The 23,711-nt window shown below is 54.8% G+C and overlaps 1 protein-coding gene across 2 annotated transcripts in view; it reads right to left on the bottom strand.

The window, feature by feature from the left end:
• The window catches only part of LOC102462532 (adhesion G protein-coupled receptor E3-like), a 61,959-nt gene extending 39,952 nt beyond the window's left edge, over nucleotides 1-22,007 (bottom strand). Inside the window, exons 1-4 of one of the 2 annotated variants that reach the window (XM_075902275.2) lie at nucleotides 20,978-22,007; nucleotides 16,353-16,400; nucleotides 11,408-11,563; nucleotides 9,791-9,946 (exon numbers count right to left, since the gene is read on the bottom strand). In XM_075902275.2, the coding sequence (XP_075758390.2) occupies nucleotides 9,791-9,946; nucleotides 11,408-11,563; nucleotides 16,353-16,400; nucleotides 20,978-21,008 (391 nt within the window). In that variant the 5' untranslated portion in view covers nucleotides 21,009-22,007. The remainder of the gene's footprint in view (nucleotides 1-9,790; nucleotides 9,947-11,407; nucleotides 11,564-16,352; nucleotides 16,401-20,977) is intronic. The other variant, XM_075902276.2, reaches the window with a different exon arrangement.
• Between the last annotated feature and the right edge of the window lie 1,704 nt (nucleotides 22,008-23,711).

Below are 23,711 nucleotides of genomic sequence, written 5' to 3'. Positions count from 1 at the left end.
CCCGTGCCAGCACACCCTGCACCTGACACCCATGAGCCAGCCACCCGAGGACACCCAGCCCTCCCCCTCTTCCCGGGACCAGCCTGGCGGCTCCCAGGAGCCTGCCTGGGGCTGCAAGAGGCGGGCGCCCGTGTGGTCTAGTGTGGAGATCGTGGACCTCATCGAGGTTTGGGGGGAAGCCTCCAATGTCCACGATCTCCGCACTAGCCACAGGAATGCGGCAGTCTACGGCTGCATGGCTGCCAGCCTGGCCGCCAGGGGCCACCAGCGCAGCCGGGAGCAGGTGCACTGCAAAATCAAAGACATGCGGCAGTCCTACTCCCGGGCCTGCCTGCCAGGGGCCGACCCGGAGGCCTGCCCCCACTTCCAGGCTCTGGACCACCTCCTGGGGGCTCATGCCGTCCCTGCCCCCCGGGACGTGATAGACCCTGGGGCAGAGGGACCACTCCAGGAGACGGAGGAGGAGGAGGAGGGCTCCGAGAGCCAGGAGCCTGCCGGCAACATGCCCAGGACTTGGGACCCCCGAGGCACCCCACAGAGCCGCTCGCCTGTGTCGTCAGAGGCCGGGGAGGCGTCCACCTGTGAGTACCCTCGTGTTCCCCTTATGTGTACAGGGGGCTGGGGCGAGAGGGAGCCCCGGGACCGTGCGCCTGGGCCTTGCCCACCACGGAGCAGCAGCTGGGGATCCTGCAGGGGCCCTGGCCTTGCAGAGGGGAGCTGGGTTTCACACACCTGGGCACCTGGGGTAATTGACTGCTGTTCTTGTTGCACCACAGCCGCAGCACCTGGGTCTGCAGGGCGCACCACCCCGCCTGCAGCAGCTGCCCATGCCCGGGCAAGCAGGAGAGCCAGGAACCAGGAGGACTACCAGAGGTGGCACCTCCAGTTCCTAGAGCAACAGCTCCGTCTCCAGGACCACTGGGTCCAGGAGGACCTGAGGCTGCGCCAGAGGAGTTTGGAGGCCCTGGAGGAGCAGGGCCGTGCCCTGCGAGGCCACCTCCAGAGCCTGCTCGACCGCTTCCCAATTCCTCCTGCTCCTGCTCCCCCTGCTCCCCCTCCTGCTCCCCCTACTGCTTCCTCCACACCCCCCGTCCCTCCTGCCCCACCCTCCACAACCATTCCCCACTGACGCCCCCGGACCCACAGTGTGGCGAGACGGGAGAGGCAGCCGGACTCCCACCCCTGAGCTTTCCTTTCCCTTCCCTCCCCTTCCTGCTCCCTCGTCCCAGGTTTCCCCTTCCCCTCTCCCACCCACATTCCTCCCTCCCCCCACCCCAGTTATGTGAAATAAACAGACGTTTTTGTTTGAAAAACAGGTGTCTTTATTTTACAGTAGGTAGGGAGGGGAAAGGGGAAGGGGGGGTTGGGTGGAAGAAGGCCCCAGTGGGGCATGCAAGGGAGAGGTCAGTCCTCCTCCTCCACCTGGAAACTCTCCCGCAGGGCTTCCTGGATCCGGACGGCCCCCCGCTGGGCTTCCCGGACGGCGGCGGTGTGGGGCTGACCGTAGTGTCCAGCCATGCGGTCAGCCTCAGCCATCCAGGCTGGCAGGAAAGCCTCCCCCTTTCGCTCACATAAATTGTGGAGCACACAACATGCTGCCACCACGGGAGGGATGTTGTGCTCGGCCAGGTCCAGACGGGTGAGGAGGCATCAAAAGCGGGCTTTCAGTCGCCCGAAGGCCCCCTCCACCACGATGTGGGCCCTGGTCAGCCTGGCATTGAAGGCCTGGCGGGAGGGATTGAGGTGCCCCGTGTAGGGCTTCATCAGCCACGGCTGCAGTGGGTAGGCGGCATCCCCCACCAGGCACACGGACATGTCCACGTCCCCGACCCTGATGTGGCGGTCGGGGAAGAAGGTCCCGGCCTGCAGCCGCTGGCACACGGAGGAGTTGCGGTACACCCGGGCGTCGTGTGCTTTGCCGGACCAGCCCACATTAATTTCCGTGAACTGTCCCCGGTGGTCACACACGGCCTGCAGGATCACGGAGAAGTACCCCTTGCGGTTGACGTACCGGGACGCCTGGTGTTCCGGGGCACGGATGGGGATGTGCATCCCGTCGATGGCCCCCCTGCAGTTGGGGAAGCCGAGGGCGCCGAATCCCCGGATGACGGCGTCCGGGTCGGCAAGGTGGACCACCCTGTGGAGCAGCACCCGGTTGATGGCCTTGACCACCTGCGGAGAGAGACACAGCAAAGCGCCAATCAGTGGGGCGCCCGGGTGGCCGGGAGTGTTCGTGCCCTGGCAGTGCCCCGCGCCCCACTCCCGGAAGCAACCCCCCTGGTGGCATGTAGTACGGCCGGGACAGACCGACCCCTCTGGTGCGGGGCGCGTTCGCCTCTTCCCGCCCCCCCCCCCCTTTGTCCCTGGGGCGGCCCATCCCCTCCTCGCAACCCCCCTCCCCGCCCGGCTCGGTGGCCGACAAGTGCCTTACCTGCATGAGCACCACTCCGACGGTGGATCTCCCCACGCCGAACTGGTTCCCGACGGATCGGTAGCTGTCCGGCGTGGAGAGCTTCCAGAGGGCGATGGCCACCCGCTTCTGGAGGGGGATGGCGGGCCTCATGCGAGTGTCCCTTCTGCGCAGGGCAGGGGCGAGCCACTCGCAGAGCTCCAGTCCCTCCTCATCCTGAAGTTCTTGGTCCACTGTCGGTCCTCCCAGCGCTCCAGGACGATGCGGTCCCACCAGTCGGTGCTGGTGTCCAGACGCCAGATGCGGCGGGGCACGCCGGTTCCGGGGTGCCGCCACGGCTCCTCCACGGCCCCCAGAGCAGCCAGGCGGAGAGGCAGTGAGCTGACGTGCACCAGGAGGTGCCAGGCAGCCTCGAGCCATTGGTGGCAGGCTTGCAGCAGCAAGTCCAGAAAGTGCACCAGAAGGTGCAGGGCGAGCTCTGGCTCCATGTTGCCACCTGCGGCAGCGTCCCCGAAGGAAGCACCGACACAGACGGGCACAGAGACCAACGCTTTGATGTCCCTCGGCGAGGTTGGCAAGGAAGCAGGAAAAGCTGACCCCCGACCAGGATTGTTCTATCTACTTCCCAAGATCCATAAACCTGGGCACCCCGGACGTCCCATCATCTCTGGTATTGGCACGCTCACTACTGGTCTATCCAGCTATGTAGACACTCTTCTCAAACCCTTCGTAACCAATACCCCCAGCTATCTCCGAGACACTACTGACTTCCTAAGGAAACTACAAAACATCGATAACCTCCCCAATAATACCATCCTTGCCACCATGGATGTAGAAGCTCTATATACCAACATCCCACATGAAGACGGATTACAAGCAATTAGAAACACTATCCCAGAGGACACTACTGCCAACCTGATCGCAGACCTATGTAACTTTGTTCTCACCCACAATTATTTCCAGTTTGAGAACAACTTATACCTCCAGATCAGCGGCACAGCCATGGGTACACGCATGGCCCCACAGTATGCTAACATCTTTATGGCTGACCTAGAACAACGTTTCCTCAACTCCCGTCCCCTTTCACCCCTCCTCTACCTATGGTACATCGATGACATCTTTATGATCTGGACGCATGGCCAAGAAACACTGGAGATATTCCACAGAGATTTCAACAACCTACACCCCACCATCAACCTCAGCCTGGACCATTCTACACGAGAGATCCACTTCCTGGACACCACCGTACAAATCAACAATGGAAAATTAGACACCACTCTCTACAGAAAACCCACCGACTCATACAGTTACCTACATGCATCCAGCTCCCATCCAGAACACACCACACAATCCATCGTCTATAGCCAAGCCCTTCGATACAACCGCATCTGCTCTAATCCCACTGACAGAGACCAGAAGCTTCAGGCACTCTACCAAGCATTTATAAATCTCAACTACCCACCCAGAGAAATAAAAAAGCAAATTGAAAGAGCCAGACGAATACCTAGAAACCATCTACTTCAAGACAGACCCAAGAAAACCAACAATAGAACACCACTTGTCATCACCTACAACCCCCAACTTAAACCTGTCCAACACATTATCAATAAACTACAGCCTATATTGGAACAGGATACCATACTCAAAGAGGCTCTGGGAGACAGACCCATAGTCTCCTATAGACAACCACCTAACCTCAAGATGATTCTTACCAACCACCACAGGACATACCACACTAATACCAACCCTGGTACCTTCCCTTGCAACAAACCCCGTTGCCAGCTTTGTCCACATATTCATTCTGCTGATACCATTATTGGACCTAACCAAGTGAGTTATAAGATCAAGAACACATATTTCTGCGCATCCAGAAATATAATCTATGCTATCATGTGCCGAAAGTGTCCGTCTGCTATGTACATTGGACAAACATCTCAGACACTTCGCCAAAGGATTAATGCCCACAAAACAGATATCAGACAAGATCACAAAGAGAAAACAGTTTCTTGCCATTTTAACCAGAAAGGACACTCTCTCAGGGTACGTCTACACTACAGCGCTAGTTCGAACTAACTTAGTTCGAATTAGTTAATTCGAACTAAGCTAGTTCGAACTAACGCATCTAGAACTAAAAACTAGTTCGAACTAGCGTTTTGCTAGTTCGAACTAGTAAGTCCACATTGAGTGGACTCTGAACAGGGCTTAAGGATGGCCGGAAGCAGTGCCGGCAGGGCATAAAAGGAGGACTTAGAGCATGGAGATGCTGTCTCAGGCTAGCCGAGGGCTGCGCTTAAAGGGTCCCGACCCCCACCCCGGACACACAGTTCTAAGGGGTGCCCCGCTTGCAAAGAAGTTCTGGCTTGGAGTGCCCTGAGTGCCCACACTGGGCACATCACACCACTCGGCCATCAGCCCGGCTGCACTTGCCGCAGGCTGCCATCTGGGGAGAGGGAGTAATTGGGGGGCTGCAGGAGAGCTTCCACCCCCAGAAGCCCGCAGAGCCAGCCCAGTCCTCCCCATCGGGGGCTCGTACCCCATTCCTCCCTCACCTCCTTCCACTTACCCTTCCCTAGCCCCCCTTCTTATTGATGTACAAAATAAAGATAACGTTTCTTCCAACATTGACTCTGTCTTTATTGAAAAAAACTGGGGGAGACTGGGAAAAGGAGGTGGGAGAGGGGAAGAGAGAGGCTGGGAGAGGGGAGGGCAACTAACATGATCAGGGGTTGGGAACAGGTCCCAGATGAAGAAAGGCTACAGAGACTGGGGGTATGTCTACACTAGAAAGTTAGTTCGAACTAACGGACGTTAGTTCGAACTAACTTTCCTATGCGCTACACTAGCGCTCCGCTAGTTCGAATTTGAATCGAACTAGCGGAGCGCTTAGTTCGAACTAGGAAAACCTCATTTTACGAGGACTAACGCCTAGTTCGAACTAGCTAGTTCGAACTAAGGGCTGTGTAGCCCTTTAGTTCGAACTAGTGGGAGGCTAGCCCTCCCCAGGTTTCCCTGGTGGCCACTCTGGCCAACACCAGGGAAACTCTATGCCCCCCTCCCGGCCCCGGACCCCTTAAAGGGGCACGGGCTGGCTTCGGTGCCCGTGCCAGGTGCAAGCCTGCCAGCACCCAGCTAGCAGACCCTGCACCTGGCACGGCACAGAGCCACCCACCCGATGCCCCCCAGCCCACCCCCTCTTGCCGGGACCAGGCTGGCGGCTCCCGGGAGCTTGCCCTGGACCGCAAGAGGCGGGCACCTTCCTGGGCTAGTGCGGACATCGTGGACCTCGTCCACGATCTCCGCACTAGGCACAGGAAAGTGGCCGTCTAGGGCAGGAGAGCTGCCAGCCTGGCCACCCAGGACCAGGTGTGCATGAAAATCAAGGGGGTCCACTGAGACCCCCGACACTGAGCCCTGAGCTGACAATGGCCGTACTGGGTCAGACCAAAGGTCCATCTAGCCCAGTAGCCTGTCTGCCAACAGCGGCCAACCCTAGGGACCCTGGAGGGGATGGACCGAAGACAATGACCAAGCCATTTGTCTCGTGCCATCCCTCTCCAGCCTTCCACAAACTTTGGGCAGGGACACCACTCCTACCCTCTGGCTAATAGGACTCCATGGACCCAACCTCCATCACTTGATCTCACTTCCCTTTAAACTCTGTTCTAGTTCTAGCCTTCACAGCTTCCTGCAGCAAGGAGTTCCACAGGTTAACTATTTGCTTTGTCAAGAACAACAACTTTCTCTTACTAGTTTCAAGCCTGATACCCATTCCTTTCCTTTGGTGTCCTCTAGTCCTTCTTTATGGGAACTCAGGAAGAACTTTTCTGAATGCACCCTCTCCACCCAACCCCTGCTTTTAGAGACCTCTATCCTGTCCCCCCTCCGTCTCCTCTTTTCTAAGCTGAACAGTCCCAGTCTCTGTAGCCTTTCTTCATCTGGGACCTGTTCCCAACCCCTGATCATGTTAGTTGCCCTCCCCTCTCCCAGCCTTTCTCTTCCCCTCTCCCACCTCCTTTTCCCAGTGTCCCCCAGTTTTTTTCAATAAAGACAGAGTCAATGTTGGAAGAAACATTAGCTTTATTTTGTACATCAAGAAGAAGGGGGGCTAGGGAAGGGTAAGTGGAAGGAGGTGAGGGAGGAATGGGGTACGAGCCCCCGATGGGGAGGACTGGGCTGGCTCTGCGGGCTTCTGGGGGTGGAAGCTCTCCTGCAGCCCCCCAATTACTCCCTCTCCCCAGATGGCAGCCTGCGGCAAGTGCAGCCGGGCTGATGGCCGAGTGGTGTGATGTGCCCAGTGTGGGCACTCAGGGCACTCCAAGCCAGAACTTCTTTGGAAGCGGGGCACCCCTTAGAACTGTGTGTCCGGGGTGGGGGTCGGGACCCTTTAAGCGCAGCCCTCGGCTAGCCTGAGACAGCATCTCCATGCTCTAAGTCCTCCTTTTATGCCCTGCCGGCACTGCTTCCGGCCATCCTTAAGCCCTGTTCAGAGTCCACTCAATGTGGACTTACTAGTTCGAACTAGCAAAACGCTAGTTCGAACTAGTTTTTAGTTCTAGATGCGCTAGTTCGAACTAGCTTAGTTCGAATTAACTAATTCGAACTAAGTTAGTTCGAACTAGCGCTGTAGTGTAGACGTACCCTGGGACTGTTCAGCTTAGAAAAGAGGAGACGGAGAGGGGACAGGATAGAGGTCTCTAAAAGCAGGGGTTGGGTGGAGAGGGTGCATTCAGAAAAGTTCTTCCTGAGTTCCCATAAAGAAGGACTAGAGGACACCAAAGGAAAGGAATGGGTAGCAGGCTTGAAACTAGTAAGAGAAAGTTGTTGTTCTTGACAAAGCAAATAGTTAACCTGTGGAACTCCTTGCTGCAGGAGGCTGTGAAGGCTACAACTAGAACAGAGTTTAAAGGGAAGTGAGATAAAGTCATGGAGGTTGGGGCCATGGAGTCCTATTAGCCAGAGGGTAGGAGTGGTGTCCCTGCCCAAAGTTTGTGGAAGGCTGGAGAGGGATGGCACGAGACAAATGGCTTGGTCACTGTCTTCGGTCCATCCCCTCCAGGGTCCCTAGGGTTGGCCGCTGTCGGCAGACAGGCTACTGGGTTAGATGGACCTTTGGTCTGACCCAGGACGGCCATTGTAAGCTCAGGGCTCAGTGTCGGGGGTCTCAGTGGACCCCCTTGATTTTCATGCACACCTGGTCCTGGGTGGCCAGGCTGGCAGCTCTCCTGCCCTAGACGGCCACTTTCCTGTGCCTAGTGCGGAGATCGTGGACAAGGTCCACGATGTCCGCACTAGCCCAGGAAGGTGCCCGCCTCTTGCGGTCCAGGGCAAGCTCCCGGGAGCCGCCAGCCTGGTCCCGGCAAGAGGGGGTGGGCTGGGGGGCATCGGGTGGGTGGCTCTGTGCTGTGCCAGGTGCAGGGTCTGCTAGCTGGGTGCTGGCAGGCTTGCACCTGGCACGGGCACCGTAGCCAGCCCGTGCCCCTTTAAGGGGTCCGGGGCCGGGAGGGGGGCATAGAGTTTCCCTGGTGTTGGCCAGAGTGGCCACCAGGGAAACCTGGGGAGGGCTAGCCTCCCACTAGTTCGAACTAAAGGGCTACACAGCCCTTAGTTCGAACTAGCTAGTTCGAACTAGGCGTTAGTCCTCGTAAAATGAGGTTTACCTAGTTCGAACTAAGCGCTCCGCTAGTTCGATTCAAATTCGAACTAGCGGAGCGCTAGTGTAGCACCTATTAAAGTTAGTTCGAACTAACGTCCGTTAGTTCGAACTAACTTTGTAGTGTAGACATACCCTCAATGACTTGACCACCTGCATTCTGCTACAAAGACCTTTTACATCTGCACTTGAAAGGAAATCCTCTGAACTGTCATTCATGTTAAAATTCGACACTTGCCAACAAGGACTTAAACATTTGAACTATCTCACCCATTACCAAGACAGTTTCCCCAATTATCACCTCTAATACCGTTAACTCACAAACATCCCACTCTCCCTACCTCTAATATCATCAATTCACAGACACTTACCTTCCTTCCTCCCCCCCCCTGCATCCCCCTCCTGTTCTGCAATGTGATTTGTCCTTTTCATATTTGTTCATTTTTTTAATTGTACCCTTTGGTATATATGGCTGTGACTACTTTCTTCCACTATTTGATCTGAGGAAGTGGGTCTGGCCCACGAAAGCTCATCATCTAATAAACCATCTTGTTAGTCTTTAAAGTGCTACATTGTCCTGCATTTTGCTTCAACTACCCCAGACTAACACGGCTACATTTCTATCACTATTCAGCAAGGCAGTTTCAGTACCAGATGTTATCGCAGCTGATGAGGCAGGCAACTTAAAGCCTGATGCCTCAGAGCGGGGCTTTGAGTGTCCCCCTTTGCCAGCTGTGCTAGTGGTCCCGGAGACGCCTGGAGCATCATAGGTGCTTAGGCAGAGCACCGCTGCTGTTCTTGGAACCTTCCATAAGGAAGACACCTGCATCTCCTGAGGCAGGGATGAGGCTCACTTTTTGGTGGGCTTTTTGCCTCTGCTTTGTTTCAGTTCCTCAGGCTGCTGATCTGAGTGAGTTTTCAAATAGAATTCACTTGTGTGGCAGGTCTCTGTCCTGTCACAACAACGATTTCAGTTTTGCACAATGCAGACATTTTTGAGAAACATGAGCCTCTCCGAGTCAGCAGACACATTGTGCATGTCCATCCGAGATGGGGATAAACTCTTTGCAGGCGGAACAGCGATTAATACCCAGTGAGCCAGGCATGGCGCTGAACAACTATCTGACTACAGGAAGGGAATGAACTGGGAGAGAAAAAAAAACACCCTCTATTCTATTCTATTCTATTCTATTCTATTCTATTCTATTCTAGTTATTTTTAAAAAGCCTAAACTACCAACTACTGACCAACTAGTGAGAAAAAGTTTGGTTATAAAAAGGGATTATTATCTGAAAATGTGAATGAGGCTGGGAGCACTGCTGAGCTCTGTCTACAGCCAGAGGCAGTAGAGAAGGTATACAGGAGCGGGGGCTCGTGCACACATGATGACTGCCACTTAGGAGCATGTGATTGCAGACATGCACGTGTGCAGCCGCAGGGACACTGCTATAAAATCTCTGATCAATGGCTCAGCAGCGTTCACTGACCTAACGTGGAGCAATCACAGGGACATCTCTCAATGAAGAAGCAAAAGCTCTGCTGGTACGGACACTTACATTATCTAATGATCATAAACATGCCAGGGCCTAGCTACACTCACATCCGTTTGTGGGAAGCTTCTCAAGCACGGAGCACTTAGAGCACCACCCGCATCCCAGCCTTTGAGACTGTCAGGGCCTGATGTCTATTCCATGGTTTTGCCAGGGAGGGCAGCGTGTCGCGACTGGTACCTGTGCAGTTCAAGCTGTGGCTGTCATCAGGTTTCCAGGAGTTCCCCCCAGGGGAAGAATAGCCTGGTTGGCACTGGCAGCTGTAACTCCCCACGGTGTTGACACAGGAGCTGTGAAGGTCGCAGACTGAAGGGACCTGAGAACATTCATCTATATCTAAACAGAAGAACAGAGAATCGATTATTAATCACAGTGGCACTTACAGGGACAAACCGGTATCAGAGGCCCATTGTGCCAGACGTAGAAGTAAAGGGGGCAAAGGACTCGCCAGGCCTCTGTGCAAGATGGAGATAGGGACATGGAAACATGGAGACAATTTTCTCTCCCCACATCTCCTTGCCCATAACTGCAGGGCCACGTGCTCAGAGGTAGGGTGCCAATGGGAGCGGGGGCTTCTGAGCTGTCCCTCAGCACTTCTCCAGCTTCGGTCTGCATCCTCTCAGCCCCATTGGTGTGCCTGGTGCACCCTGTTGCCCGGATTTCCTATGTCCGTCACAAGCTTTAGTTCATTCCTTATACCCCATCCCCAGCCCTGTGCCAGACCAGACCAGTGTGTCAGGGCAGGGCAAAGCCCTGGTGCCAGCCCAGTGGATGGCAAATCGCTGTTGTTTTAGGGGAGGTGATGGAGCAGCAGCACCAGGAGCTTAGCCTAGTGACTCTGCGCCCTTCACCCTTGGTGAGCGTCCGGCCCCGCCCGAGCCTCCCCGGCGTGTGTCAAGCACAACGCAATGAGCAGCAAAGAGCTTTAGTGCCTGGCCAAGGGCATCCCTGAGAGCAAAGGCTGCGCGGTGACGGCCGTGGTCCCAGGAGTGCTGGCTCTCACCAGGCCCAGGAGGGCACCTGACACAGAGCCGGCCCGAGGTGCAGATCTGTGTGGGGAGAGTTTTCTGGAGAAAACTGCACATCAGGGTCATCTTCAGATTCAGATGAAAATCTTTCTTGAGATAATGTCACCTCTGATGTTAACATAGTAGGAGAATCAGACCGAGAAATGGTGAATTGAAAGCGGAGGAGACTAGTAAGTCTCTATGGGTATATGTCTACACTACAGCACTAATTCGAACTAACTGAATTCGAATTAGTTAATTCGAACTAAGCTAATTCGAACTAATGGAGCCAGACTAAAAAACTAGTTCGAATTAGTGTTTTGCTAATTCGAACTAGCATGTCCACATTAAGTGGACCCTGAACCAAGGTTAAGGCTGGCCGGAAGCATTCCGGCAGGGCATCAGGTTAGGACTTAGAGTCCGGCTGAAGGCAAATCGCTGTTGTTTCAGGGAAGTCAATGGAGCAGCAGCACCGAGGTCCTGACCCTAATGACTCTGCACCCATCACCCTGGATGAGGATCTGGCCCCACACAAGCTACCCCGGCATGTGCTGAGCACAGGGCAATGAGCAGCAAAGGGCTTTGGTGCCCGGCCATAGGCATCCCTGAGAGCAAAGGCTGCGCGGAGATGGCTGTGGTCCCAAGGAGGCTGGCTCTCACTAGGCCCAGGAGAGCACAGGACACAGAGCTGGGCTGAGGTGCTGGTGTGCACCGGGAGTCCCTCCATGACTGTCTGGGGGCAGGAGAGACCCTGCTGGGAGAACGCCTTCGGCTTCCCACTGGCTCTCACCTGAGCAGTTCAGAGGGGCGACGCTGCCGGGCAGCCAGGAGTCTCCTTTGGAAGATCTGTAGCCAGGTTCACACATGCAGGAAAAACTTCTCTGATGGTTAAGGCAGTAGGTATTCGGGCCGCAGGGCTGGGGGACTTGGGAACATTCATTGATCTCTGGACAGGAGCAAACAGAACCGAAGTCATTCAGCGGCCCAGGATGGTGCCTGTGTTACCCCCAGTGCGTGGGTCTTGCGTGTCCCCCTATGGGCCAGTGTGCAAGAGGACACAGAGCACTTATACTTTCCACCAGTGGTGGGCAGCCTGCAGACCCCTCTCCCCATCTTCCTCCCTCCCCCATGTGCTTCTCACACGCTGGAGCACCATACCCCCACAAGTCTTACTCCTTCCCTTCCCTCCCAGCACTTATAGGAGCACCACAAATCACCTGATATGCCCTCTGTACCCCCTCCAATCCCTCCCTCACTGGGATGGAACATGGACATCAGTTGTTTGTGGCATTCCAGCAGTGGGAGGGAGGAGGAGGAGTAGGTAATTGAGGGGCTCCAGTGCCCCCATGCAGGGAAGGTGCACGAGGGAAGGGCACATGGGGGTCGCAGGAGGAACCCTAGGGGGCTGCAGGCTGCTCCAGCCCTCTGAGATAAAGGAGGGTCAGTCATGCAGCCCACTCACTATCCTGGGTTGCCCATCGCTGCTTTCCACTGCAGAGATCAGGGCCAGCCTTGCAGCTGGGAGAGCTCAGTACCTCTGCAAATCAGGCCCCAAGGGTTCAAGTGAGGGCTTAGAAGATAAGCAGCCATGCCTTAAAAACAGGGATAAGTGACTTGCCAAGCATCAGACCAGAAATCAGTGGTGGAGGAAGAGAGAATTCAGTTCCCCAGAGCAGCCCTCAGCTGCCTCAACCGGAGGACCATCCTTTCTTTTCCGGAAAGCCCCTGCCTCGTCCTCCTGCAGCACATACAGGTAACAACCTCACTACCCGTCCCTTATTATGTCCAGTGCAGATCTAACTTGTGCACTTAAAGAGGCAGGGGACTGGTGACAAAAATAGGCTGTGATCACGTAAGGAAAGTCTGGGACATAACACACATGGAGGAAAAGACAGTTGGATTCTGGTATTTCCTAATTGTGGAGAGCTTGACTTGCATCCTTTAGCACAGTGGCTCCCAAATTATGGGACCCACCCCATCACACCCCCAACTGGGGCAGGGAGGAATGTTGGGGGGGGGGGGTAAGAGAGCCTGGACAATCCCATCTTGACCAATAATGTCTGCATTGTCCGGCCCTGCCTTGACTGGACTAACAATGGCTGTCTTGCCCAAAGTGCGGATTTCTAAGGAAGCAAAACCTGGCCTGACTCAAGTCTAGTGCACGAAAGCATGCAGGCCAGGCTGAGTCAGGGAGCTTTGAGAGTCAGGAGTGCTTTAAACAATCGTGCGTAGGGAGTATGGTGTAGTGAAAACAAGCCAAGAACATTATGAGAAACCTGGTAATAGTACATAGTATTTCTGATAAGCAAAAATCACAGATACAGCCATAGAACTGTCAACTGAGTATAGTATGGTCTGAATAGCAGGATGTATCCCAAATATGGGCATAATAGGTATTTTATGCAATACGTAATTAATTGGTAGATATTGCTAGAACTAGCCGATTAGCCAGTCATAAGACGGGATTTTCAGATCTCTCCTCCATGTTAGTCTTCTCTCCTGATCCTCCAGTCTCTCACTCCATCTCTCTCTCTCTCTCCTCCTCCTACTGCCTCCCCCTCTCACTCTCTCAGCAGTCCTCCACCTCCTGCCTCTCTCTCTGACTCTCTCTTTCTCTTCTCCTCCCCCTCCTGCCTCTCACTCGGGACCGCGGAGCCCAAACGGTCACTTGCACCATTTGCTACCACGCAGCGGCCCAGCTGAGAGGCGTTGAAATCCCGCCCCGGGCCCAAAGGGCCACTTGCCGCCGCTTGCTCCCCCACCGGGGCCCAGCAGGAGCGTCGCCACACAGGGAAGGGAAGGGAAGAGAAGGGAAGGGAAGGGGGCGGGGCTGGCCGGAAGGGGGGTGGAAAGCAGAGCTGGGGGGGAATTGGGGGCTGTGGGGGAGGATGGGAGACCAAGGGAAACGGGGGAGGGAAGCAGCGCTGGTGGGGGGGGTGTCCAGGGGGCCGTTGGGCTGGCCAAACCGCCACGGAGGGAGGGAAGGGGGGCATGGTGCTGACGTACATGGTCAGGGGGCGTGGCCGTGTAGTCAGCATTACAGACGCACAGACACTGGGCTACTATCTATATGATGACCAGGTTGAGTATAAAGATAGGTGTAGAAAAGATAATCAGTAGGGGTACGTCTACACTACAGCGCTAGTTCGAACTAACTTAGTTCGAATTAGTTAATTCGAACTAAGCTAGTTCGAACTAACGCATCTAGAACTAAAAACTAGTTCGAACTAGCGTTTTGCTAGTTCGAACTAGTAAGTCCACATTGAGTGGACTCTGAACAGGGCTTAATGATGGCCGGAAGCAGTGCCGGCAGGGCATAAAAGGAGGACTTAGAGCGTGGAGATACTGTCTCAGGCTAGCCGAGGGCTGCGCTTAAAGGGTCCCGACCCCCACCCCGGACACACAGTTCTAAGGGGTGCCCCGCTTGCAAAGAAGTTCTGGCTTGGAGTGCCCTGAGTGCCCACACTGGGCACATCACACCACTCGGCCATCAGCCCGGCTGCACTTGCCGCAGGCTGCCATCTGGGGAGAGGGAGTAATTGGGGGGCTGCAGGAGAGCTTCCACCCCCAGAAGCCCGCAGAGCCAGCCCAGTCCTCCCCATCGGGGGCTCGTGCCCCATTCCTCCCTCACCTTCTTCCACTTGCCCTTCCCTAGCCCCCCTTCTTATTGATGTACAAAATAAAACGTTTCTTCCAACATTGACTCTGTCTTTATTGAAAAAAACTGGGGGAGACTGGGAAAAGGAGGTGGGAGAGGGGAAGAGAAAGGCTGGGAGAGGGGAGGGCAACTAACATGATCAGGGGTTGGGAACAGGTCCCAGATGAAGAGAGGCTACAGAGACTGGGACTGTTCAGCTTAGAAAAGAGGAGACGGAGGGGGGACAGGATAGAGGTCTCTAAAAGCAGGGGTTGGGTGGAGAGGGTGCATTCAGAAAAGTTCTTCATGAGTTCCCATAAAGAAGGACTAGAGGACACCAAAGGAAAGGAATGGGTAGCAGGCTTCAAACTAGTAAGAGAAAGTTGTTGTTCTTCCCAAAGCAAATAGTTAACCTGTGGAACTCCTTGCTGCAGGAGGCTGTGAAGGCTAGAACTAGAACAGAGTTTAAAGGGAAGTGAGATCAAGTGATGGAGGTTGGGTCCATGGAGTCCTATTAGCCAGAGGGTAGGAGTGGTGTCCCTGCCCAAAGTTTGTGGAAGGCTGGAGAGGGATGGCACGAGACAAATGGCTTGGTCATTGTCTTCGGTCCATCCCCTCCAGGGTCCCTAGGGTTGGCCGCTGTGGGCAGACAGGCTACTGGGCTAGATGGACCTTTGGTCTGACCCAGGACGGCCATTGTAAGCTCAGGGCTCAGGGTCGGGGGTCTCAGTGGACCCCCTTGATTTTCATGCACACCTGCTCCTGGGTGGCCAGGCTGGCAGCTCTCCTGCCCTAGCCGGCCACTTTCCTGTGCCTAGTGCGGAGATCGTGGACGAGGTCCACGATGTCCGCACTAGCCCAGGAAGGTGCCCGCCTCTTGCGGTCCAGGGCAAGCTCCCGGGAGCCGCCAGCCTGGTCCCGGCAAGAGGGGGTGGGCTGGGAGGCATCGGGTGGGTGGCTCTGTGCCGTGCCAGGTGCAGGGTCTGCTAGCTGGGTGCTGGCAGGCTTGCACCTGGCACGGGCACCGTAGCCAGCCCGTGCCCCTTTAAGGGGTCCGGGGCCGGGAGGGGGGCATAGAGTTTCCCTGGTGTTGGCCAGAGTGGCCACCAGGGAAACCTGGGGAGGGCTAGCCTCCCACTAGTTCGAACTAAAGGGCTACACAGCCCTTAGTTCGAACTAGCTAGTTCGAACTAGGCGTTAGTCCTCGTAAAATGAGGTTTTCCTAGTTCGAACTAAGCGCTCCGCTAGTTCGATTCAAATTCGAACTAGCGGAGCGCTAGTGTAGCGCATAGGAAAGTTAGTTCGAACTAACGTCCGTTAGTTCGAACTAACTTTCTAGTGTAGACATACCCTAGGAGGGGTTGGGTAAGGTGTCCCCACCACCTTACTTGCTGCAACTAGACACGTGCCTGTTCCTGCTGACGGATGCACATAGGGAAACAAAGAGGCCACAACCTCCCATCTGACAATCCGTAAGATCTTAGCTGTAGAACTGCGTGTGACTTACAGAAATAAGCACATGTTGAGCCATATCCTTAAAATGGAATATCTTGTGATTTGTGCTAAGAGTAGGTGTTATATTATTGTCTGTGCTACATCTCCCATTCATTGAAATAAGATCTGTGTAACTTTGCGTTGCTTTACTTTACGATTCTGTGCATAATAAAGTTAGGAATAGAGTTTATCCTTCATGTTTGCTGGCTCCTTTCGTATTTAACATCCGAATCACATGACAGGGGGATATGACAAGGCCTGGAACAGCCCCCTAATGGGTGCACCTTGCATGACCAGGGCCTAGCAATGGCTAGTCACACCTGTTCAGTGGGAAACAGAAGAAACTGGCGCTCGTCATGGAATTAAAAGGCAGCTCTGCTTAGCCCCCTGCAGAGCACATGGCTTTCTGGCAAGTGGGGAAGAGGGAGGCAGACACAACGAAAGGAATCAGAAGGGAACGGAAAATCAGAAAGAGAAAAATGCAGGGAAAGAGGAGGAGGAAATGGGATGCAAAGTTTTTTGCCCATTCAAAGCCCCCTCCAGTGGCAGGACACATGGGGTTTGAATCTGGAGATTTTCCCCAGGTTTCCAGGCATCAACTTACTTGTGCTGGAGAAATGAGTCTCCTTGAGGCAGATGAGCCAGCAAAAGCCTGAAAGAGGAGAAACAAGCAAGAATGTTCTTATGGCGCTGGCTGGGTGAGGCCTTGGGACATGAGTTTATTCCTGGCACTACTGGCTGAGTCAGCCAAGTCACAACCCCCTGGTCCATGTCCCATGGGGCCAGCTTCTCTTCTCTGGTTAGACGCTCTCCAGAGCAGACTCTGTGTCCACCCAGCTGGGCTCAGAGACCTCAGTAGCTCTTGTGGAGGGAGGGGCCTGTGTGTCACCTCCGCCCCGAGAAGCAGCAGCAGAGCCAGGAACCTCAGGGCAACAAGCCCCTGGGGAGTATTTCCTGGCAGCTGGGCTCTGCGGGGAGGGATGGCTCCAGGTGCCACTGTTGGTCAGCACCAGGCTCTTTCAGGGGAGAGGCAAGAGCGCATTGGGCTTGTGGAGCAGAGCCACCAGGCAGCCAGCCAGAGCCCCAGCTCTCAAGGAGCCGGGGAACCAAACAATTTGGGTGGCTCCCAGCAGCCTCCAATCCCCCGGCTCCTGGCAGGGGGCAACAGTTTTCAACCTGTGCAAACCATTTGCAAATCTTTGTGCTAAACGGTGGAGGATAAATCTGAGGGGCACATGACCCTGTGTGCCCCTCCCCCCTCCAGGCATTGCCTCTCAATAATCAGAATAACGAGTCTTCCCTGGGCCAAATCCCAAGGCATTTACCTCGGGAACCAGACCGTAGGCAGTGTCGATCAGTGTGGCACTTTTGACTACAGGGTCCAGCAAGCCCAATATAAGAACAGCCAGACTGGGTCAGACCAAAGGTCCAGCAAGCCCAAAATCCCGTCTCCTGACAGTGGCCAGTACCTGGTGCCCCAGAGAGAGGGAACAGACAGGGAATCATCCAGTGACCCCTCCCCTGTCACCCATTCCCAGTTTCTGACAGAGAGGTTAGGGACGCCCTCCCTGCCCAGCCTGGCTAACAGCCATCAATGGACTCGTCCTCCATGAGTGTATCTGGCTCTGTGTTGAGCCCTGTCCAAGTCCCAGCCTGCACAACTGTGACGTAGTGGGGGTACTTGCTGGGCTGTGGTGACCCCTGCTGTCTGGAGCAAGACCCAGCAGGGAAAGCCTCACTAGGCAGAGGTAATGCCAAACTTGTTGAACCAGTGGCCAGACACCCCCCATGGAGAGGAACAAAGGAAGGTGGAATGCTGCCCTGGCTGGGGGGCAGGGCTGGAGGAGGGTTAGTTAGTTCCTGTCTGGAAGGCAGGGGACAAGGAGCTGGGGAGGGGGCTGGGACTCCCCTATCTCAAGGGGGGGCACTGAGGCCTCTTAGCCCCAGTTCCTGTAACCAGATTACATCTGTGCTGCGCTGTGCTGGAGGAGCAATAAACCACCCTCAATTCCACTGGCTGGTGCAGTCTGTTTGTGCCATTTCGGGGTGCAGGAGACGGGGAACCCCCAACGCGCCGTCACAACAACATCAAAAGTCTCTCTGGTGAACGTAAGGACACGGAAGCCAAGTCACGTCGAGTGTGAGGGCTTTGCAGCAAACCAGCCCAGGTCCCACCGAGAGCTGAACTCAGATGCAGGAGTCAGAGCCCTGAGCACTGGCCATGGCACCATGGGACCTGCCTCCTGACAGTGGCCGATGCAGGAGTTTAGCAGGAGAAAACACCACGAAAGGACCATGGGAATTTAGCTCATTCTGTTCCCAGCGATGCAGATAGCAAGTGATCTCCAAACGCTGGGCTTACTAACCGCCCCTGCCAACTCCAGGCCCAGCTGAGGCCCAGGGGGTTCACAAACACTCTCTGGCTGAGGTGTCAGAAGCCCAGGGGCTCGGGGCAAACCCCTCTGGAGCTGGGAAGGCAGGTGGAAAGCTCAGATGACTCCTGCTGGCAGCGCCTCTGCACACAGGGCTGCATGGAGCCTCTCTCCGCCCCACTCACAACTACAGTGGTACATGGTGCCGTCTGAGTTCCAACAAAAGTGATCAATCTGGGTGGGATCGAAGGGCTGTCCACATTCATAGCCCAGCCCATGAAGCGGTTTCCATTTGGGAACCAAGGGGTCTAGATGCTAGAAAATAGGAAATTGTGTGTCTACTAGCCAAGTAGCCCATCATAAGACGGGATTTTCAGGTCTCTCCTCCACGTCGGTCTTCTCTCCTTTGCCTCCGGTCTCTCACTCTGACTCTCACTCTCTCTCTCCTCCGCCTCCTGCCTCTCTTTCTTTCTCTTCTCCTCCCCCTCCTGCCTCTCACTCGGGGGACCATGGAGCCCAAATGGCTGTTTGGGTGCCGAACACCCCGTGCTGCATGGGGGGTGCGGATCCCAAATGGTCGCTTGCGCCACTTGCGCCCACACGGTGGCCCAGGTAGCCGAAGGAGGCTCTGGAGTAGGGATGTTAAATTTCAATTAATCAGTTAATTGAGTAGTCATTGGAATTTCCATCAACTACTCGATTAGTCAATAAGGGGGCACCTGTTATCCCGCTGTGCCTCTCTCTTTTAAATGTGCAAGAGACGCCTACAGTTCTTGGGAGAGAGGCAGCAGGAACCCGCTGTGCTGGTGCAGAGACTGAAGCAGTCCCCGCTGATGCAGGTTCTCCTCTGTGCCTCTTCATTTGAAATATACAGGTTTCTACTCAATTACCTGATAAGCATTTGCTTATCAGGTAGTCAACTAGTCCAGTGTTTCTCAATATTTTTTTATAAAGTATCCCTTGAAAAAAATTATAAGTACCCCTAGTACCTACAGTTTTCAGACACAATTTTTTTCTGCCATTGCAACACATTTGTTTAAACAACTTAATAATAGTCAGGCGGGCGATGAAATTTTTGGGTGTAAAATGTACAAAAATAATAAAGCGCTGTGAAACTTAAAACAAAATTCAGTTTTCTCCACATTTCAGCTGTGTTGATGTACTCCCCCTGACTTCCCCCTCACTTCTTTCTATTTGTCAGAGACAGTTGGCACGAGACAAATCACTTGATCATTGTTTTCAGTCCACCCCTTCTGGGGCACCTGGTGCTGGCCACTGTGGGCAGACAGGATACTGGGCCAGATGGACCTTTGGTCTGACCCAGTACGGCCGTTCTTATGAGTACCCCACTGGTTGAGAAACACTGAACTAGTCGACTAATCCCAGGACCTGGGAGACATTTACAGAGCTCTGAGCAGAGGCAGTGGTGGGGCTGGCCCTGGAGTTCCTCAGCCAGGACTCTGCTCCTGATCCATGCTCATGCTGCCACCAGCGTCTGCACCACACAGGCTCAGAGCGGGAAGGGCCGAGCTGCTCACTGGGTGAGGGCAAAGTGTGGGGGCCTTCTCTGCTCCTCCCAACCTCCCCTCCACTGCTGCCAGGGGCCTTTTCTCCCCATCCCTGAGCCTCCTACTGGCTGCCAAGTGGCCTTCTCTCCCCCCAGCCCCAAGGGGCCTTTTCTCTTCCACCAGCCACACCCTGGCTGCCAGGGACCTCTTGTTCCCCAGCCCTTCAAACTTCCAGACACGTTCCCCTTCCTCTGGAGCTGCAGGCAATGGCTGGGGAAAAGGGGGGGATTATTTTAAGGATGCTCACAATATTGCCCCTTTGCTTCTGTACTCTCTTCAGAATGAGGTGGCTGGAGAGCTGTGGCTGTTGGCTGGGTGCCCAGCTCCGAAGGTGACACCCACAGCAGAGTGAGGGTAGCAATATGGTTCGGTGCCACCCTTGCTTCAGCCTGCGGGAGAAGAGGAGGAGGCTGCCACGGGTCTAGTAGTGAGGGCATCCCAGGTGGCCCATCTCCTCGCTCCGTCGGCCCTGGAGCTCCTCACACTGCAGGGGGAGCAGCCGCCACAGCCCCGTGATCTTCCTAAAGCAGTGGTCACCAATGAGTAGGTCGGGATCGACTGGTAGATCTTGGAGCCTCTGACAGGTCATCTTGACTGGTTTGGCCAAGAGGCTATCAAGTGCTGGCACTTCAGCTGCCCCTCCCCCCACTGCTGCACATCTCCTGCCCTTTGCCTTGAAACTGCCTTCCCCCCACCCATGGGAGTCTCCTGCTTGCTGGGCAGGGCAGGGAAGGACAGGAGGGGTGGCTGATGTCCAGGTGCCCCCTCTCCCACCCAGTATTCTATCTCTACAGAACAGAATGAGGGGGCACAACGGGACTTGGGAGGGAGTTTGCTGGCTGCCTTTGGGAGTGGTGCAGAGCCAGGGCAGGGGTGAGTCTGCCTTAGCTCCACTGCACCACCACCCAGGAGCCACCGGAGGTAAGCAGAGCCCAGTCAGAGCCCACGTCCTGCAACCCTACTCCAGTCATAAACCCCCTCCTGCAACCCAAATTCCTGCTCTAGCTCCGAGCTCCCCTGCATCCAAACACCCCCCCCCCATAACTTGCACCTAGAACCCCCTTTGGCACCCCAACTGCCTTGCCCAAGCTCAGCTCAGGGCCCCTTTCACACTGCACATCCCTTAAGACCAGAGCCTGCACCCCAACCTGCTGCCCCTGCCTGGTGAAAGATGGGGGAGGGAGGGAGGATGGAGCAAGCAGGGGGTGGGGCCTCACTGGCCTTAAGTTAAGGTGGGTTTTTCTCAAGCCCCCATTGGAGGAAAATAACCCAATTCCTTGCAAACTTACCTACGAGGGGGGTGATAAACTGCACCCTCATTGTAGCCGCTGCCTTCTCCTGCCAGGCAAGGAAACTGCACCGACTTTATCCTGTTCTTATCTAGCAGAGGAAGTTTGCTGAGTGACACTGTTTTTTCTGCTGCTGCTTTATCACGATGTTTCAGCTCAGAGCTGTTCCTCTTGCAACAGGCCAGTTCCTTCTGCCTAGGACAATCTCTGGGCATCTAACATGTTTATTATTAGTGTCCCCCAAATAACACCCCTGCAATTAACTGGAAATATAGGGGAAGTTGCAGTCTTATCTATTTAGAAATTGGAAGTGGGCGGCATGGGGGTGTTATCTTGTATGGGCCTAAGAGACAGGACTCCTGGGTCTCATCCTCGCTTGAGAGGGGGCAGGTGATGCTGGTGATCTAATGCAGGAGCGGATAAGACCGGGTCTGTGGACTGGATCCAGCCTGCAGCCGCCCAGCTGATAACTCTCCCCTGAGCCAATTTAGACCAGGGAAGTAGGAAGCCTGTGAAGTCTCCTTCCCCCGTCAGGAGCGCGTGGCACCAGAAGGAATCTCCAGCTGATGGTTCCCTGCAGGTACATGAGTCCCTGGCAGGGCGGGGATAGAGGGGTCGAGAGACTTTGTGCAGCCAGGCCAATCAGGGCCTGGGGGTGGGGAAGCGTGTGAAGTCCCCTCAGAGAACAACAGCTTCCAGCCAGAGGTCTTGCCCCTTTCACCTGAGACTCTGCCCCTTTAGGGGGCAGCTCGTGACCACTGTCAACATTTGTGAAGTGTCCCCCCGCAGAAATTATTGCCCACCCTGATCTAATGTATAGAGCAGGAAATGGGAATTGGAACACCTGGGCTCTCTTCCAGGGCAGCATTATCTAGTGGTACTTTTGTTGTGCAAAGCCCAAAATGCACAACTGGGAGGGAGGGGGGCCTAGCCAGCCCCTACAGAGTCCAGTGGCAGAACTGCTTTGATTCACAGGCTGGGAGGTCCACTGACTACAGGGTTAGATGCTGCAAACCCGGATTCTCTTCTGTTCTGCACTGACCTCGGCTGAGTCCCTCCCCTCGCTGTATCTTATTTCCCCCCTTTCATTCTGGGCCAGTCTGGGAGCCTGTTGGGTCTGGGGCCATGTCTCAGTAGGTGTTTGTACAGCTTCGTGTACAGCACTTACAGCACATTCAAATGACGAGCATTGCTCACCCCGTTTTACAGATGGGAAAAACTGAGGCCTGGGGGCTGGAAGGTCTTGCCCAGGGCCATCGAGCAGCAAAGAAGTGGAACCTGGGTAAGAAGTCCAGCGTTCTGCCCCAAAGACCACAGAAACTGCTTGGAACAGCTGCAGGAAACATCATGTCCAGCGCTTCCGGTTCCTTTGGGCTTCTCAGAAAGTTCCACAATCACCGGACCCAGGGGAAATGCTGAGAAATGATTGAATTCACCAGCACAATGCTGTACTGCATTCTGGTTCTGCTCCCAGCTCCCTTTTCCCTCTGCTACTGGGCATAGGCTGCATTTCCCTGCGTTGTGCATTTGTGGGGCTAGTGGGCCCTGTGCAAGCCTGGCACATGCACAACTTGGTCTTTATGCCTGGCTCTGCTCCTAGGTGATGTGGAGCAAGTTGCTGCCCCATGCTGTGCCTCAGTTTCCCCTTCTGAATGTAACCCAGAGGCTCTGAGAAGAGAGAGTGATGTCTGTGCTACAGCCTTAGCTAAAAGCCACTTCGCTTTTAGCTAATATGGCAGAGGCACATAGCTTTAAGTTCCTAAGTTTGCAGGTTCAATCCCTCCTACTCATAACTAAGGTCTATCAGCTCTACATGTAGAACAGGGCTAATACTATTGACTGAAAGTTGCCAGCTGTCTGGTTTTCACCTGGACAATCCAGGGTTAGGCTTGTGTGACTGGGTGCCGTTTGACAAGCCTTGAGAAGAGGAAGTTACTCACCTTGTGCAGTAACAACAGTTCTTCAAGGTGTGTGTCCCCCTGTGAGTGCTCCACTGCAGGTCGGAGATTCGTCAGCCGTAGTCCAGCCAGACTACGCATGTGCAGTGGGCGTTGTGTGCCTCTTGCGCTGGTCCAGCTTCTGCCAGTTCCTCCTAATCCGGTCACATCTAAAGACATAAAGAAGAGACTCTGAAGTGGGGAGGAGGGCAGGTGGTGGCACAGCCATGGGGACACACACCTCAAAGAACCATCATTACTGCACAAGGTGAGTAACTTCCTCTTCTTCTTTGAGTAGTGTCCCCGTGGGTGCTCCACTGTAGGGGTATGTCTACACTACAGCGCTATTTCAAATTAACTTATTTCTAATTCGTTAATTCGAAATAAGCTAATTCGAAATAATGCAGCTATACACAAAAATTAATTCTAAATAGAGTTTTTCTAATTCAAAATAGCATGTCCACATTGAGTGGGCCCTGAATCAAAGGTAAGGCTGGCCAGAACCAGTGCCAGCAGGGCATTACGGTCGGACTTAGTGTGTGGGGCTGCTGCCTCAGGCTATCTGAGGTCTGTGCTTAAAGGGACCCAAACCCCCATCCCAGACAGACAGTTCTCAGGTTTCTCTGCTTACTGGTCTACCTCGCTGAGGGACAGCAAAGCATGTGTGTCTCGGAGTGCCCTGCTTGCCCTCACCACAGCACTCTGCAACATGGAACCAGACCTGCCCCTGGGGACTCTGCTGTGTCTCATGGACAAGTTTCCATCAGCCTGGCTGCACTGGCTGCAGGTTGCCATCC

Source organism: Pelodiscus sinensis, chromosome 31 (assembly GCF_052426305.1).
Source record: "Pelodiscus sinensis isolate ZL-2025 chromosome 31, ASM5242630v1, whole genome shotgun sequence".
Lineage (NCBI taxonomy): Eukaryota > Metazoa > Chordata > Testudines > Trionychidae > Pelodiscus > Pelodiscus sinensis.
This window is presented reverse-complemented; position numbering and strand designations above follow the sequence as displayed.